Source organism: Erythranthe guttata, chromosome 13 (assembly GCF_056151865.1).
Source record: "Erythranthe guttata isolate IM_541 chromosome 13, IM_541, whole genome shotgun sequence".
Lineage (NCBI taxonomy): Eukaryota > Viridiplantae > Streptophyta > Magnoliopsida > Lamiales > Phrymaceae > Erythranthe > Erythranthe guttata.
Window position 1 is genome coordinate 1,844,374 of NC_142545.1, and position 15,538 is coordinate 1,859,911.

Consider the following 15,538-nt stretch of genomic DNA (forward strand, 5'->3'; position numbering starts at 1 on the left):
CGCTCACCAACAGGAACCAACTCTCCCTCTTGCCCAACCACCAAGCTCATCACCACCACCACATCTTCTTCAGATCCGCCGCCCTCAACCCCAAGCGAGACTTTTCGACAATGGACACAATATATTCTTAATTTTGTATTTTGAACACATTTAATCACAGCTCATTTTGGTTGACTGAAATTGAACCTAAAATTAGGTAAATGAAATGTTCATTTAATTTCCCCCTTTCCCCAATTCAGGTTGTATGAACACTATTTTCTCTCGATTTCTTCCTCCGAATCGACTAAATCTTCTTCCAACAAATGGAGGATTAGATGATCTTCTCACAATTGAGGCTGCCCCATGCCGCGGCGGAGGTGTGCGGTGTTGGGCGGTGAGATAGGATGTGCGGCGGTGAGCGGTGGGTGGTGAAATTGGTGCGACGGGAGTGGTCATCCTTGGAATTGCAGAGGTGAGAAAGTACAATGGCTTCTCAAAATCCAGGGATGAACCGCTGGGAAAAAGATGAAGTTTTTTTTTTTTTTTTTTTTTTTTTTTTTTTTTATTTTATTATTATTCTATTTAAGAAAATTCCACTTCAAAAAAGAAAAATAAAAAGAAAAACATTTATTCCATTTTAAAAATGAAAAAGACGTCAATAGCCTTGGATTTGTCACGTGCAACGCACATGGGCTGAGAGCCGGTCATTTTGACCTGAACTCAGGCAAAAATGGCAAAGTGGCACAATTAATTGAGTACAGGTAAACTCTTGCGAAAAAAAATTGTTCAGGTGGTAATTCGCAAAAACGTAAAAAGTTTAGGTGGTTTAATGCTATTTACCCTTCTTTTTATATTGATATAAAAGGCAAATTGCACATCACCCCCTAAAAAAATCTATTTTTCGCACTTTACGCTCTCAAAATTTTAAAAAGTTAAACGTACCCCTTCAAATTTTTATTCTTGTTGCACATTGTCCCGATAGCAAAATTTTGATGTTATTCATCAGCTTTTGAGTATATTTGTTGCACGTTGCCCTTTAAAATATTATTATTTTTGCAAAAGGCCCACCAAAAATTGTTTTTTAAGCTATAGTTTTATAACTGATATTTTTCTTGGTTGTAAATATTATATTTATATCACAAAATTTATTGAAAAAAAATCATGATTTATCAAAAATATTCTGACAAATGAATTTTCCATCCATGAATTGTCTCATTCTTCCAAGTTAAGCAAATACCTTCACAGTTCTGAGCAACAACCGCGGCTGGGTAAAAATCTTTGTGTTTGGGAAAGGCTGCGTCAAAATTATTTATCACGCAAGAAGAATATTTTTCTAATCAAACTTCGGTCCGAACCGAATTTCATTTATCGAATGAAAATATGTGTTCAAATTTAATTCATTTAGCTTATAAATTGATGCCAGACGAATTTATAAGGAATAATTTGATTTTGACAATAATTTTTTTTCTTTTGATTTTTCAGCCAGAATTGAAAAGTGTGACCGGTCATCACTTATGTAGCAAGGACACGGAAACGATGTGTTGGACTAAATACTTATCACGCAAGTGCACGTATCGCAAACAAGTAGTAAAAGTGGACTCGTGAGTGTCGGATGTCGATCCCACAGGGAATACTCAAATTACCTAATCCTAAGTACAAAATTCTAACAATTATGATTTTTATCCAGCCTACGCAAGGTTGTCAAATTTAATCAACTAAATAATTAAACTAATTATGAAAGCAAAAAAATCACGAGAAAGTATCAATATAAAAACAATTATCTTCCCCCTATGCGATAAATCGTCACCCAATTAATCCACTATCATGCAAGTTACAATTCTTGGTTATTAACCCGAGACACTAAATTACTCGTATCCCGCTGTCGCGTGTGTTATGAGTCTATTATTCATAAACGGTTCACTATATGTCTATGTAAACCAATTATGAATAATGCATTAACTAACAAGTCTCGTAAAGGGCTACCTAAGGTGATATCTATATGTCCACAACACCACTTGCAATTGACACACTCATCCGGTGAAAACTACTCGAAGACATAGATTTAGAAAAGATAGATAAAAGAAGAATTATGATGAAGATTCGTCAAGTCTTTGTCTTCGATTCTCCGTTCTCTTGCTCTCCGATTGTGTAAAAAAAGATGCATAAATTGTGTGCTTGAATTGGTCTTATATAGGGTGGAAAACTTGGAAAAGAAGGCAATTTCGTTGTGCAATTAGGAGTCCTTTACTGCACTTCTACGTCTTCTCGGTGCCGTCTGGATTTGTAGTTCAAATTCCAAACGACCGTCTCAATTCCAGACGACCGTCTCAATTCCAGAGACTTTATTCATCCCATGAAAATATTCGGACGACCGTCTGGATTTCTAGTGTATTTCTTAGACGACCATCCGGGCTTTAATTCTTCTGATTTTAGACTTCTTCACTTTCCGCGCCAATATTTTCTCCTAAATTGTGTTTTGACCCTGAATTTATCCAATTCTCCAATTTGTACCTAAAACACAATAAATTAATACTTTAAGCACCAATTATCAATAAAACATACCAAAAGCTCCAAATTAAAACGATATGATTAAGTGTAAAAATATACACTTAACACGATGATACTGGTAAATAAAGAAACTAACACAAGGAAACAGAAGGTCCAAAAAACGAGGATTCGAGAATTTGGAAGAAATATGTAAATATTAAAAAATGTAGGAGTATATTTATAAATGTACTATGTAAACATGTATCATATATAATTATATTTTTTATATATTTTCATACAAATATATTCAAAATAAATATTATTCAAAAGTATTTGAAAATTCGTTATTCAAATATGTTTCTAACTTTTCAGAAATTACCAAAGAACACATAAGTTGTCCGGCAAGTGTGCTTCTAAAATATCAAACACAATACGTATTCGAAACGCGAATACAGGGAGAAGTTGAAGTTTCCGACTTTTGGTGCTACATACTACATAGGTCTTAATTAACTACCTAAAATTAGCGGTGCTGTAATTTTTGTCATGGCATCATCATTTCATTGGTCTTGACTCTGGGGCCCTTGGCCCTTCCGTTGACTTCACGCGTATTACGTATACATGACTTTTCAGTCTTCTGTAAATTACCGTAATACCCTGATAATTTGAAAAATATTCTTTAACAAAAAGAAATAAAAGAGTTTATTTTACTTTACCCCTATACTCTTGTTAAATCCCACTTTGGCTCAATATAGTATTATACTCTTAATTTTTCCACTTACTTTTTATTTTTTAATATTTAACATAAAAATAAAATTAATAATTTATCCCACTTACCTATCCATGCTCTCATCATGTGCTCTTGAACAAATCAAATTACCCATTAAGTCATTAACCAATATTTAGAATAAAAAAACCACATCAAAATATTATAAAAGCTATAGATTTTCACTTAATTGCTTAATATCCAACATTAAAGTGCACTTGAGATTTTAGTGTACTTAAGTTCTAGTGCCTAATTAATTCAAATAGTTCTTAAAAAGAAAAATTGTTCCCGCCATAATTACACACCCTCTTATCTTACTCCATTAAGTCGACAATTGTTTTTTGGTCAATTTTGGCTAATATTTAGGGTAAATTACGGTCACCCTTGAGATAATGTTAAATTACTAAAAAAAATTATATTTGGGTAATTGCAACTAACCCTCAACTATAAGTCTTCTTACAAACACGTCAACCGTTATGGTGTCAAATTCAACATAATTTTTTAGATTCCGTAGAATACTCTAGTTTGTACTCATTTGGTACAAAAATGCAGTTTCTGATGCACCACAATATAATATTTACAAGCCAAAACGCACATCTTATGATCATCTTGTTTTACACTGTGGAGTTCGAAGAGGATAAAACAGATACAAACTGGAGAATATTCAACATAATCTAAAAGATTCCACTAAATCTGACACCGCACAAGTTGACGTGTAAGAAAACTCATAGTTGAGGGGTGGTTGACTGGTTGTAATAACCCAAATATGATGAATTTTTTTCGTAATTTGACCTTACATCAATGGAGTGTGGCCGTAATTTACCCTAAAATTTTAATATAAGATGCATCTTAATTTATTCCAAGAAGATACTCATATGAGGGTGTAATATCTGCTAATTGTTAACTTTTGAGGGTCCAATTGAGAAATAAACTTAACTGAAAGGACCACCCTGCCAATTACGGTATTCATATTTGGTTCAAATACCACAAAACAAAGTTGACTTGACAAAATACCGACACAGTTTTTACTAACCACCATTTTTGTATGAACACATGATCTCTCTCTCCTCTCTCTCTCTCTCTCTCTTCTAGTTTTCCGTACAGATTATTCCTCAGACGACCCATTCTCGTACTATGATTCATCTTTTCATCCTCCTCCTCTGTTTCTTCTTAAAAAACCCCTCTTCCTTTGCGGCGGACACCATTTCCGGCAACCAATCTCTCTCCGGCGACCAAACCATCGTCTCCTCTGGCGGAAACTTCGAGCTCGGATTCTTTTCACCAGGTAACTCCTCAAAACACTACATCGGAATCTGGTACAAAAAAGTCAGCGAACAAACCGTAGTTTGGGTCGCAAACAGAGAAACCCCAATTTCCGACAAAACCTCCGCCCGCCTCACGATTTCCGACGGAAACCTAGTCCTGCTGAACGAGTCACAATCCCAGATTTGGTCAACCGGAGTAAAACCCCCGAGCAATTCCAATTCCAATTCCACCGCCGCCGTGCTCCTCGACGACGGGAACCTGGTTCTGGTTCTGACAAACGGGTCGGGTCCAAACCCGTCAAATTCCTCCAAACCCTATCTATGGCAGAGTCTCGACAACCCAGGAAACACGTGGCTCCCCGGAGGGAAAATCTCTTACAACAAAAGAACACAAACGAAGCAGCTTCTTACATCATGGAAAAATCTTGACGATCCTGCCCCTGGCCTTTTCTCCCTCGAGCTCGATCCAATTGGGAGTCAGTACATCATAAGATGGAATCGAAGTAAGCAGTATTGGACGAGTGGTCCTTGGAACGGTCATATTTTCAATTTAGTCCCCGAAATGACATTGAATTACATCTACAACTTCACCTACATTAACACCTCCGACGAGAGCTACTTCACGTATTCTCTCTACGATCCGTCGGTCGTGTCGAGATTCATCATGGATGTTTCTGGGCAGATCAAGCAGTTGACGTGGGATAACGTTTATTCGGATTGGAATTTGTTCTGGTCTCAGCTGAGACAGCAATGCGTGGTGTACGCTTATTGCGGGGCGTTCGGTACTTGCAACCAGAACTCGAAGCCGTTCTGCGATTGCTTGCCGGGATTTAAGCGTAGATCGGAGAACGATTGGGGTTTGAACGATTATTCGGGTGGATGTGTGAGGGAGATGGATTTGCTGCAGTGTGGGAGTAATGTTACTTCGTCAAACGGGAGAAGAGATAGATTCTTGGAACGACCGTATATGCGGTTGCCCGATAATTCGCGAGCGTCGACCGCTGCGAGTTTGCGAGAGTGTGAAACGTCTTGCTTGAGTAATTGCTCTTGTACTGCTTACGCGTACGATGGGAATAGTTGTTCGATTTGGAATGACGAATTATTGAATTTGCAACAACTAAGTGAAGGAGATGGTAACGGAAGAACGATATACGTACGTCTTTCGGGCTCTTCCTCTGTTTTTGGTGGCGCCAAAAACAAGAAAGGGGTTGTAATCGGTGCTGCTTTGGGTTCTATTGCGGTTGTTGCAACCCTAGTGGCGATTTTGATAATATGGAGAAAGTGGGGGCGAGAATCGGGTAGTGCTAAAGGGGTGGTGGAGGGTTCTTTGGTGGCATTTGGATATAAGGATTTGCAAAATGCGACCAAGAATTTCTCGGATAGGTTGGGCGGAGGAGGGTTCGGTTCCGTCTTCAAAGGGGTTTTGCCCGATTCGACCGTAATTGCGGTAAAGAGGCTCGAGAGCGTAAGCCAAGGCGAGAAGCAATTCCGGACCGAAGTCAGCACAATCGGTACCATCCAACACGTAAACCTCGTACGCCTCCGCGGTTTTTGCTCCGAGGGTAGCGACAAGAAGTTGTTGGTGTACGATTACATGAAGAACGGCTCGTTAGACTCCCATCTCTTCCGCTCGAGCGCCGCGTCCGAGGTGGTTGTTTTGTCGTGGAGGACGAGGTACGAGGTTGCGGTGGGGATCGCGAGGGGTTTGACCTACCTCCACGAGAAGTGTAGGGCCCGCATCATCCATTGCGATATAAAGCCCGAGAACATCCTACTCGACGGCGATTTTTGCCCGAAGGTGGCCGATTTCGGATTGGCGAAGCTCGTGGGCCGCGATTTTAGTCGGGTGCTCACTACGATGAGAGGTACGAGAGGCTATCTCGCGCCGGAGTGGATATCGGGTGTGGCTATTACGTCCAAGGCCGATGTTTACAGCTACGGGATGATGCTTTTCGAGTTGGTTTCCGGGAGGAGGAATGCTGACGTGGAGGATGGGAGGGTTAGGTTTTTCCCGTCGTGGGCGGTGAGTGTGGTGGTGGATGGCGGTGATGCGCTCGAGCTGTTGGATCCTTTGTTGGAGGGGGATGGTGACGTGGCGGAGGTGGTGAAGGTGTTGAAAGTTGCGTGTTGGTGTATACAAGAGGATGAGAGTGTTAGGCCTTCTATGGGGGTTGTGGTTCAAATTCTCGAAGGGGTTATCGATGTCAATTTGCCTCCGATTCCGAGATCGCTACAAGTGTTTGTCGAAAATGAGGAGAAGATTGTTTTCTTTACAGATTCGTCTTCGGCGGAGCAGAGTTCGCAAGGGAAGAGCGATAACTCGAGTGCTTCGTCGCAATCGAAGACGGTTACTGCAGCATCTTCGAGTATTAATTAGTTATGTAAGTCTTGAATACTAGTTTTTTTTTTTTTTTACAAAATCAAATTTAAATAAAAAAACATATATGTACACAAGGGCTGAATCATCAATCATGTATAATATGTGAAAAATTATGGTTATTCATGGGTTGTTTCTAAACAACACTCTGCATTTTTTTTTCTTCAATTTGAATGTTTCATCATATATTTTACTTAGGGGTGTAAATCGGACGGATTAGATCAGAATTATCCCTTTCCAGAAAATTCTAATTTTTTCGGAAGTGAAAAACTAGTTCTAATTCCATTCTAAAAAAATCGGAAATTGGAATGAGAAAACTTGTTCCAAAATCGGATTTTTTTTTATCGGAATCGGTCGAATTTGGTTTTTGCTCACCTTAAACATAAAATACATAATAATAGTGGTATTTTAATTGTAATATTCGGAATTTTTCTTTTGGAATTTTTAAAATTATTTTCGTAACTTTAATCGGATCAAAAATCGGAATCTCATATATATTCCAATTTATATTCAAATAATTTCGAAACAATTAGAAGTCGAAATTTCGGAATTCGAATTGAAAAATACTATTCCAGAATCGATTTTTTTTGGATTGGAATCGGTGGAAATAGCAAAATTTCGTTCCGATTTCCACCCCTATTTTTACTTCATTACAAATGTATCAAATAATAAATATAAAAATATAAAATTATACAATAAACATTTTGTGATAAAAAAGTAATACATAATTACTAAAATGCCTAAAATTATACTACATCATTAAACCACACGCAATTTCTTTTTCCATGTCAAATATTTAATGCACATGCACTAATTATTTTTCCCAGTACTCTGTTCTTATTCTTTTTCCACCAACTCCGGCGACTTTTTTCCGATCACTGGCCGGAAAACTAGAGGAAACAAATAAAATAATACCAATGTAATGAAAATCGCTGTAGCTCTGCCACAGACAATAGTAAAGAAGAGTGTAAGAACAAACAGATATAAACCAGGATTAATCTTAGTACATGAACAACAAGGTATTTTTCTGACGATGTTTTCTTCAATCAACGGTGGCGATTTTCCCTCTGTTATTGATGATGATGATGTCGTGTTTTTCGAACTCGTTATTTCTGTCTCGTGGATGTCATCATCGATGACATCATCGGATATCTTCGAATTCGAGTGAGTGTAGATTTTTCTCGACGAATTATTGTTCTTCAATTGAAGGCTAAGGCGATGAATGTTTTTACCTGCAGAAATCTTTATTTTCTGTGAGGAAAGGAGAAAAATTAAAAGGGTTATTTTTAACCAGAATTTTTTTTAATACTAATTAATTATTTTTTGCGAAAAATAAATTAATAAAAAATAAAAAGAACCTGGGAAAGTGATTTTTTCATGTCTTGTTTAGGACCAATGATAGGTGGAGAAATTGGGTGTTCCTCTGCAGTTTCAATGGCCATTGGCTGAAAACAGTGGAATAATCTTTTCTTCATTTTTTCATGCTAATAAAAAAAATAAAAATTGGGATTTGATTAATATATTTCAAGAATTAGTTAATTAATAAATGGGAATTAATGGGGCACCAAACTAAAAGAATGAATAACTACTAGTCAAAAGAGTGTAAGACCAAATGCTGCATCTGTTCACTACAACAAAAACTCCCTTTTAGGGCATGGATAAGTGTCCCAATAAGACATGTATTGGGACACTTGGACTTTTAGAGACAATTGTTGCAAGTGTCGCATGTTTGAGTGTCCTATAAAGTTAGGGACACTTAAAGTGTCTCAATATAGTGTTTTATCGGGACAATTATAAATATCTCGATAGAGTTGGAGACAAAATTAAGTGTCCCGAAATATATTGTATCGGGACAATTATAGACATCCTTATTTGATTTGGAGACAAATATAAGTGTCACATAACGAATATATTGGGACATTCAAAATTATCACTACATATAGTTGAGACAAAACTAAATGTCCTATAACAGACTTTAAAAGAGTAATATAACCTGTTTAGAGACACTTATATGTATTACAAATGTTATCAAATACAATTAATACGATAATTTCTTACTCAAAAAAAAATACGATAATTTCTAATATTTCAGCTGCGTTATCAAAGCATGTAATCTACTAGAAGTACAGTATATAATAAAGGTACAAAAGAATATGAAATAAAATCAAAAGTAATCCATTTATTAAAATCCACAATTAATTCAATGTATTTTCATGAGTTGCCAACAAATGGTCAACTAGTATTCAGTGACAAATAGACAAAACATACAAGAGTCCTATGACTAAATCGCATATTGGCAAGTTGCTTTTATCCTTTGGAGGTTTTGCTCTTTCTCTTGTGTGAGTTAAGCTTTTCTCCATGATCATTTTTTGAAATCAGCCTGTTACAATAATCACAAAGATCAAAAATAGAACGTATATAATATAACTTGCTCAGAGATTGAAAGATCTCTAAAGAAATTCTCTTAAGTTAATAGTAACTAACCGAGAATACCTAATAAAACAGTTAAATGTCTAGTGTAATATAAAAAACTCACCTTTGATAAACTCATGTCTGACAAAGCATAAACTACTGCCCAATTAAGCAATTTTGAGTCTTATCTTGTGATCTGCACAAAAGACAATATAAAATTACTTCACGAGCCAATGTATCTACATAGGTTAGATGTCATATCAAAACAATAACGAGATAACAACATTTCCAAATCTAAATTCGACTAGGTAAATTGAACAAAGAAGCTCACTATCACTTCGATAGATATTCCAGTAGGCAGAGTGACAGTTATTTGTCTAAAAGACATAAATAACTGGATATGGAAACAAAAATATCAACTAACCTGTATATATCATATCTAATAAAAAACTAGAACATCACAAGACATGCATCGATAGAGTGCCATTTTGAATTATATATAACCAAAAAAAATATCAAGTTAATGTGCAAACCTGTGGGCAGTAACAACAGATGCAACAAAGACAAGTAACCTATTATAAAAATTAAAACAACAAAAATTCTATGAGAGACTAAATCATTCTATCACCTCTAAGAATGTAAATTGTACTTAACATTTGTACAAAGTTAATATAACTTCTTCACCTGTTCAATGGATAATTTATATCAGATATCTTGGGGGACACCTCAGGAGAGAGCCAATCTGTGATTCCGGGTGAAACATCAATAGTGAAGCGGGCTCAGGATGAAGAATCTGCAATAGAAATCTAATTCCAAAATATAGTTTCAGCAGTAAAAGCAATATTTTAATTAACACGTATAAATGCATAGCTACCATTACAATCAATTATGTATACTTCTTAGCACAATCTTCTATATAAGTTCGTCTCATTTCACAGTCAACGATAAACTGCATAGTCAAAATAAATATACAACTAGCAGATAAGAGACATTCACCAATAATATATTTCTAAATCCTAATTCAGTAGCAAAATCATGTACAAACATATAGTCTCAAATAATATCTTTAAGTCCAATGTCTAACTATGAACGACTATTTTGTAAATTAGCGGTACCAAAATTTTACCAGTTGCATATATACCTAATCGAATAATCCATGACTAAAATCATTAACCCAAATGCAAAAATCATAAGTATAGCTCATCAAGTTTGAACAATGAACAATTAAAATTGCACTTCTATATTGAATTGATTCACCGCAAAACTCTATAGAGTCTGTTATTACCACTCCCAAAAAGAAAAAAACGAAATACCTTTCATCGTTGTGCCCCAACTCATCAATTAATCCTTCATCGTCGTTGCCCTAGCTCGTCTTGCCGCCGTCGATTAATTGATGACATTAAGCATCTTCGGCCGTCGATTTGAGACTACAGACAAGAAAACTATTAGCCGCTTTCACGATTTCAAAGAAACTTTAACCATTTAGATCTTCTACAATGAGAAAGAAAATCTGCTACTGTCGAATCGAGAAAAAGAAATGAAAAATATTAGTCAATATAAACCCTAGATTATAGATTAGAAAAATTGGGAGAAGAAGTGAAAGAAAATAAAATAAAAGATACGATTGGAGAAAGTGAAAGGTGAGGTGGGCTAAAAAGAATCAAAAATTAACTTATATAAAAATATGCTAAATTATTTGATAATTAAGTGTCCCTATATGTTTAGTAATTGAAGCACAAATTATAAGTGTCCTAATAATTTATCTTTGGGACATTTATAAGAAAACGTCTCTAATCAAGTGTCCCATTATCTTCATTTTGTTGTAGTGGTTGATCAATGTTTGAAGGTGTATTTAACTATATATAGTGCAGGTACGGCAATTATGACAAAAGAATTGATTTTGTTTGTTGGGAATTTTGGCGGGGCGGGTACCCGTATAATGCATGGTATCGGCGACGGGGATTTTGGGGCGGTCCCAATAAATCGTGTATTGTGCTTTTTTTTTTTTTTTTTTTTGATAAAATGTATTGCGCTTTGTTGTGAAAGTCGTATGTATGCAACATATTGGAATTAATCTTTTCGAAAAAATTCTGAAATTTTTCGAAAGTATAAAACCACTTCCAATGACAAACTACAAAATTTTGAAATCTTTAATCCATTCCAATTCAAAAAACTTCAAAAATTTCGGGGATTCTGAAATCACAAAACTGTTATAAATTTCGGGATCGTTTGGGATAATTTTGAAAATTTTAAAATAAGAATACTTACTGACTTTTATAAAAATCAATACAGTAGATATCATCTTACCACCAAGGACTCATTTTGAATCTAAAAAACGATCAAGCCGTGTATATTCGTTCACATCTATATATGATATAACCGAAATTTAGAAACAAAACTTGGTATAGAAAAATAAAGTGAATTGTTTGACAATGAAGTTAAATTTTCGAAGTAGATAATGACGGGAATAAGAGGAATTTTTGGATGATTGAAGGGTCTGAATTGAAATTTTTTAAAGTTTTTTTTATTTTGGGGCTTATAGAAATTTTGGGATAAATCTGTAATTCTTAAAAATTATAAATTAAAGGGTATTTTGGTCTTTTTAGGTCAAAACACACATTCCTAGTGGCATATATGGCGAGTGTAGCACATGATCCGCTCGGAGGAGCCGTATTGGCTTTGATCAACTTTCGTAGGGGGTCGTTGCTAATTTTTTTATAATACATGGGCTTTTGCGACAATCAAAAGTTATATAGGGGTGGAGAGTGCTAAAAACAAAGTTCTATAATTATAATTATAGTACTTAATTCACAATGAGGTCACATTGACTTGAGAAGTCTCCTAATTGCATGCTTTATAGCATGTGTTCAAACCTCCACATTATTTTATATAATTTACCAATCTTCCTATGTTGTTTCGTATGTGGATAACAATTTAATATATTTTTGCCTTTGTCTCTCTCTAATGTTATATACATGTGTGTATATATATAGACTGAGCTTAATTATATTACATTCCACAACTCTTATTACAAAGAAATTTGCAGAAAAAAAATTAAAGAAATCAAAGAAAAATTAAAATGGTGAGACCACCTTGTTTTGACAAAAATGGAATGAAAAAAGGTGCTTGGAGTGAAGAAGAGGATAATAAGTTAAGGGCTTACATTTGCAGATATGGCCACCCTAACTGGAGATTGCTGCCCGTATTTGCCGGTAAGTCGAATATTTTCCGATATTTTCCACGAAGAGAACAAAAAAAAAAAAAAAAAAAAAAAAACTTAGGTAGTAGCTCACATAATTGGGAAAATTCATAAAGACGTGGCTAATTTTGGGGAATTTCAAGAATGAAACCCTAACCCGAGATACCCGGTCAAGAAACCCTAATAATGTTTTTCAAACAATTTCTTTGTTAGTGATTGCAAGTTATAAGTAAATATTAGTTGATTTCATCCTAGTATATCTCTAAAGGAAGTAGAAACTCGAAACTCGAAACCCCGAAACCTGAAACCCGAAACTGAACCACACAAGTTAAGCAGTCAATGTAATAATATGAAAATTAGAAACACATGTACACATAATTAAGTGAATTGATTCCCAAATGTTTTGAGTAATTATATGTTTGAATGAACCAATTAAGGCTTTGTAACTTTATTTATTACCATGGCAATTGGGTTGGGATAGGCCAAAATGTGGGGTGATTAAATCTATTTATTTTCATGATCTAAATGTAAATTAAATAAAAATATTATAAATATGTGCTCTATTTATATATTAGGTTTAGCTAGATGTGGGAAGAGTTGCAGACTGCGGTGGGTGAATTATCTGAAGCCCGGTCTCAAACGAGGAAAGTTCACCGAATACGAAAAGGATCTCATCATCAAATTACATGATCAACTTGGAACCAAGTATTGCATATTCATTATTGTATTTCAAGAATTATAAATTAATTTTGTTTTTACATTAATAATAATACTAATTAGAGAACATATGCAGGTGGTCAGCCATTGCAGCAAAATTACCGGGAAGAACCGACAATGAAGTCAAGAATTACTGGCATGCCCACATAAACAAACGAACGAAACGAAACGATACTATTACCAAAGAGCAATCAGTGTCTGGATTAGAGGAACATGTGTCCGAGGATGTTTTTGGCAAAGATTTATCTGTCGAAAACCCTAAAAAATTCGATGATCTGGATACTTTTGTCGATTCGTTTTTGGCTGATAAAGTTAGTGGTGATTTCTGGACTGATATATATTATCAAACATGTTTCGACCAATCATTTGGAGAGGAAGAAACTCGTGATTTTGGATTAATATACCAAGAAATGCAGAATGTTAATAAGCCCACATGCTCCGATTCTTCGGATTCCGGAATAACTACTTCTTGGGACTCAACTGAAGAATCCCGAGAAAATTTCTGGTCCGAACCACTACTTGAAGACGACACATTCGACATGGTACTTTGGTAATAACATGATGAATATGTTTTGAGCAATATTATATATATGAGCATATGTTGGAGTATTATTGTTCTTGTTTGTAATATATTTATTATGATGTCTTGGCGAATTATATAATTACTACGCGAGTATGCTAATAAAATTCGAAAACTTTTTCTTACTATCTCAATGTTCATGCATATATTAATTAAGGTGCAAATTTAGACCCGATGATCTGTTTTAATTAGAAAATCGAATGCCATAGGATGATTGACACGTAGTTTAAATAAAAATATAATTAAGATTCTAATAATTGAAAAAGAAAAAAGAAAAAAGAAAACCCCATCAGAACTCATAACCCCTCTAACCCTAATTATAATCAGCGTGATTTATTAAGAGTTAAAACTTAAGAGTACCACGTGTCAAAAAATTAGTGGAATCCGATTAATAATAAATATTGGCTGATCCGCTCAAAATTTAATCTCTATTAATTAATATAGGGGCAATTAACATTGACGAAACATACAAGTGTAAGGGAATTCGAACGAAAAGAGATGATTTTGAATAGATTTTAAAAATAAATATGAATTCAAAGTTATATTAGCTCATGTACAAATATATAAAATAAGTATGGTTTTAATTGGATTAAGGAGTAGCAAGCGGCAACCTTGAAACCAAATTAGTAATTAATTCGGTTTTGGTTTTGGTTTCGATTTCGGTTTTGTAATACTTAAACAATTGATATATACACGAAGGAGCTATGTTTGCAATAATTGTACAACACATGTAATAATTGTATATATTAATTGATTGATTAATAATTGTACAACCTGGAATTATTGAATATGTTATAAGCAAGTTGGCTGTGCTAGGTGATCGATCAAGTTAAGAAATCCTTTAATAATATTTAAGCTTAAAAAAATTGAATTAATTAAACTATTTTTTATGCACTGATCAGCAAATAGATCAATGGTGACGTGTATAAAGATAGTGGAGAATCTAACAAATTTAGGTTTTAATGTTTGTTCAAAGTTCAAACAGCTTTTGGCACATAAATTAGACGAAATGAAATATTGTATTATGCAAGTTGGATGATTAAATAATTGTTTTGCAAGAGTTATGGGAAACACGTTTTTGCTATACATTTTTTTTTCAATTAGGGAATAATATTTATATAAGTCCCTCTCAACTATATTCTATAAATTTTGAAAGTGTGTGGAAGTTGAAATTCCAAAGGACAAAAATATTAGTTATGTTTTATTAAGTACAACTTTTGAAAAATTGAATTTTATTTAGGAGTGCTCCGAAAATATTGAAACAATAATAAATTTGGGAATGAGAATATTATTTAAAATAAATAAGTACTTTGAAATTTGAATAGTATATTGTTTATTTGTTCTATGACTAATGTGTTTGTTAACCATAATCGAAGTAGAAGACGTAGCACGAAAACTTCAACTTTTTAACGTTTTTGAGTTTCAGACATGTTTCTTGTCCGGCACTCGAGGACACCTGTCGGATCGGCTATTTTGCAATTTCTAAGAAGTTAGAAACATGTTTGAATAGCAACTTTAAAATATTTTTTGTTGTTTCCCTAATTATTTACATGGTTTAATGATCAGTTGCAAATTGGTAGTTGACAGTAAAATTTATTTTCAATATATATATATATATATATATGATCTTATATATGTTTATATAACCTATTTATAAATACATCACTATATTTTTAATATTTACACGTTTCTCCCAAGCTCCTGTATCCCCATTTTTCGGACATGTCGTTCTCCCGTGTCCGTTTCCCCATTTGCCCGT

At 34.6% G+C, this 15,538-nt stretch overlaps 2 protein-coding genes and 1 long non-coding RNA gene across 4 annotated transcripts; 2 read left to right on the forward strand and 1 right to left on the reverse strand.

The window, feature by feature from the left end:
* The first annotated feature begins 4,233 nt into the window (after positions 1-4,233).
* On the forward strand, positions 4,234-7,015 carry LOC105972076 (S-locus lectin protein kinase family protein). Its single transcript, XM_012997007.2, has one exon. It carries the CDS (start codon positions 4,364-4,366, stop codon positions 6,869-6,871), a length of 2,508 nt encoding a protein of 835 aa, XP_012852461.2. The 5' UTR covers positions 4,234-4,363; the 3' UTR covers positions 6,872-7,015.
* Positions 7,016-9,023: 2,008 nt separating this feature from the next.
* On the reverse strand, positions 9,024-10,874 carry LOC148765602 (uncharacterized). 2 transcript variants are annotated; one of them, XR_016029075.1, is made up of 4 exons: positions 10,597-10,874; positions 9,968-10,089; positions 9,408-9,479; positions 9,024-9,251 (listed from the first exon to the last, which is right to left on the reverse strand). It is a non-coding gene; the product is annotated as an uncharacterized LOC148765602 (long non-coding RNA). The 2 variants fall into 2 exon arrangements; XR_016029074.1 differs by lacking the exons at positions 9,024-9,251; positions 9,408-9,479 and adding an exon at positions 9,812-9,855.
* A 1,422-nt stretch (positions 10,875-12,296) lies between these two features.
* On the forward strand, positions 12,297-13,903 carry LOC105971972 (transcription factor MYB14). The gene is made up of 3 exons (XM_012996907.2): positions 12,297-12,495; positions 13,058-13,187; positions 13,276-13,903. The coding sequence occupies exons 1-3, from the start codon at positions 12,363-12,365 to the stop codon at positions 13,751-13,753; spliced, it is 741 nt and encodes a 246-aa protein (XP_012852361.2). The 5' UTR covers positions 12,297-12,362; the 3' UTR covers positions 13,754-13,903.
* Positions 13,904-15,538: the final 1,635 nt, after the last annotated feature.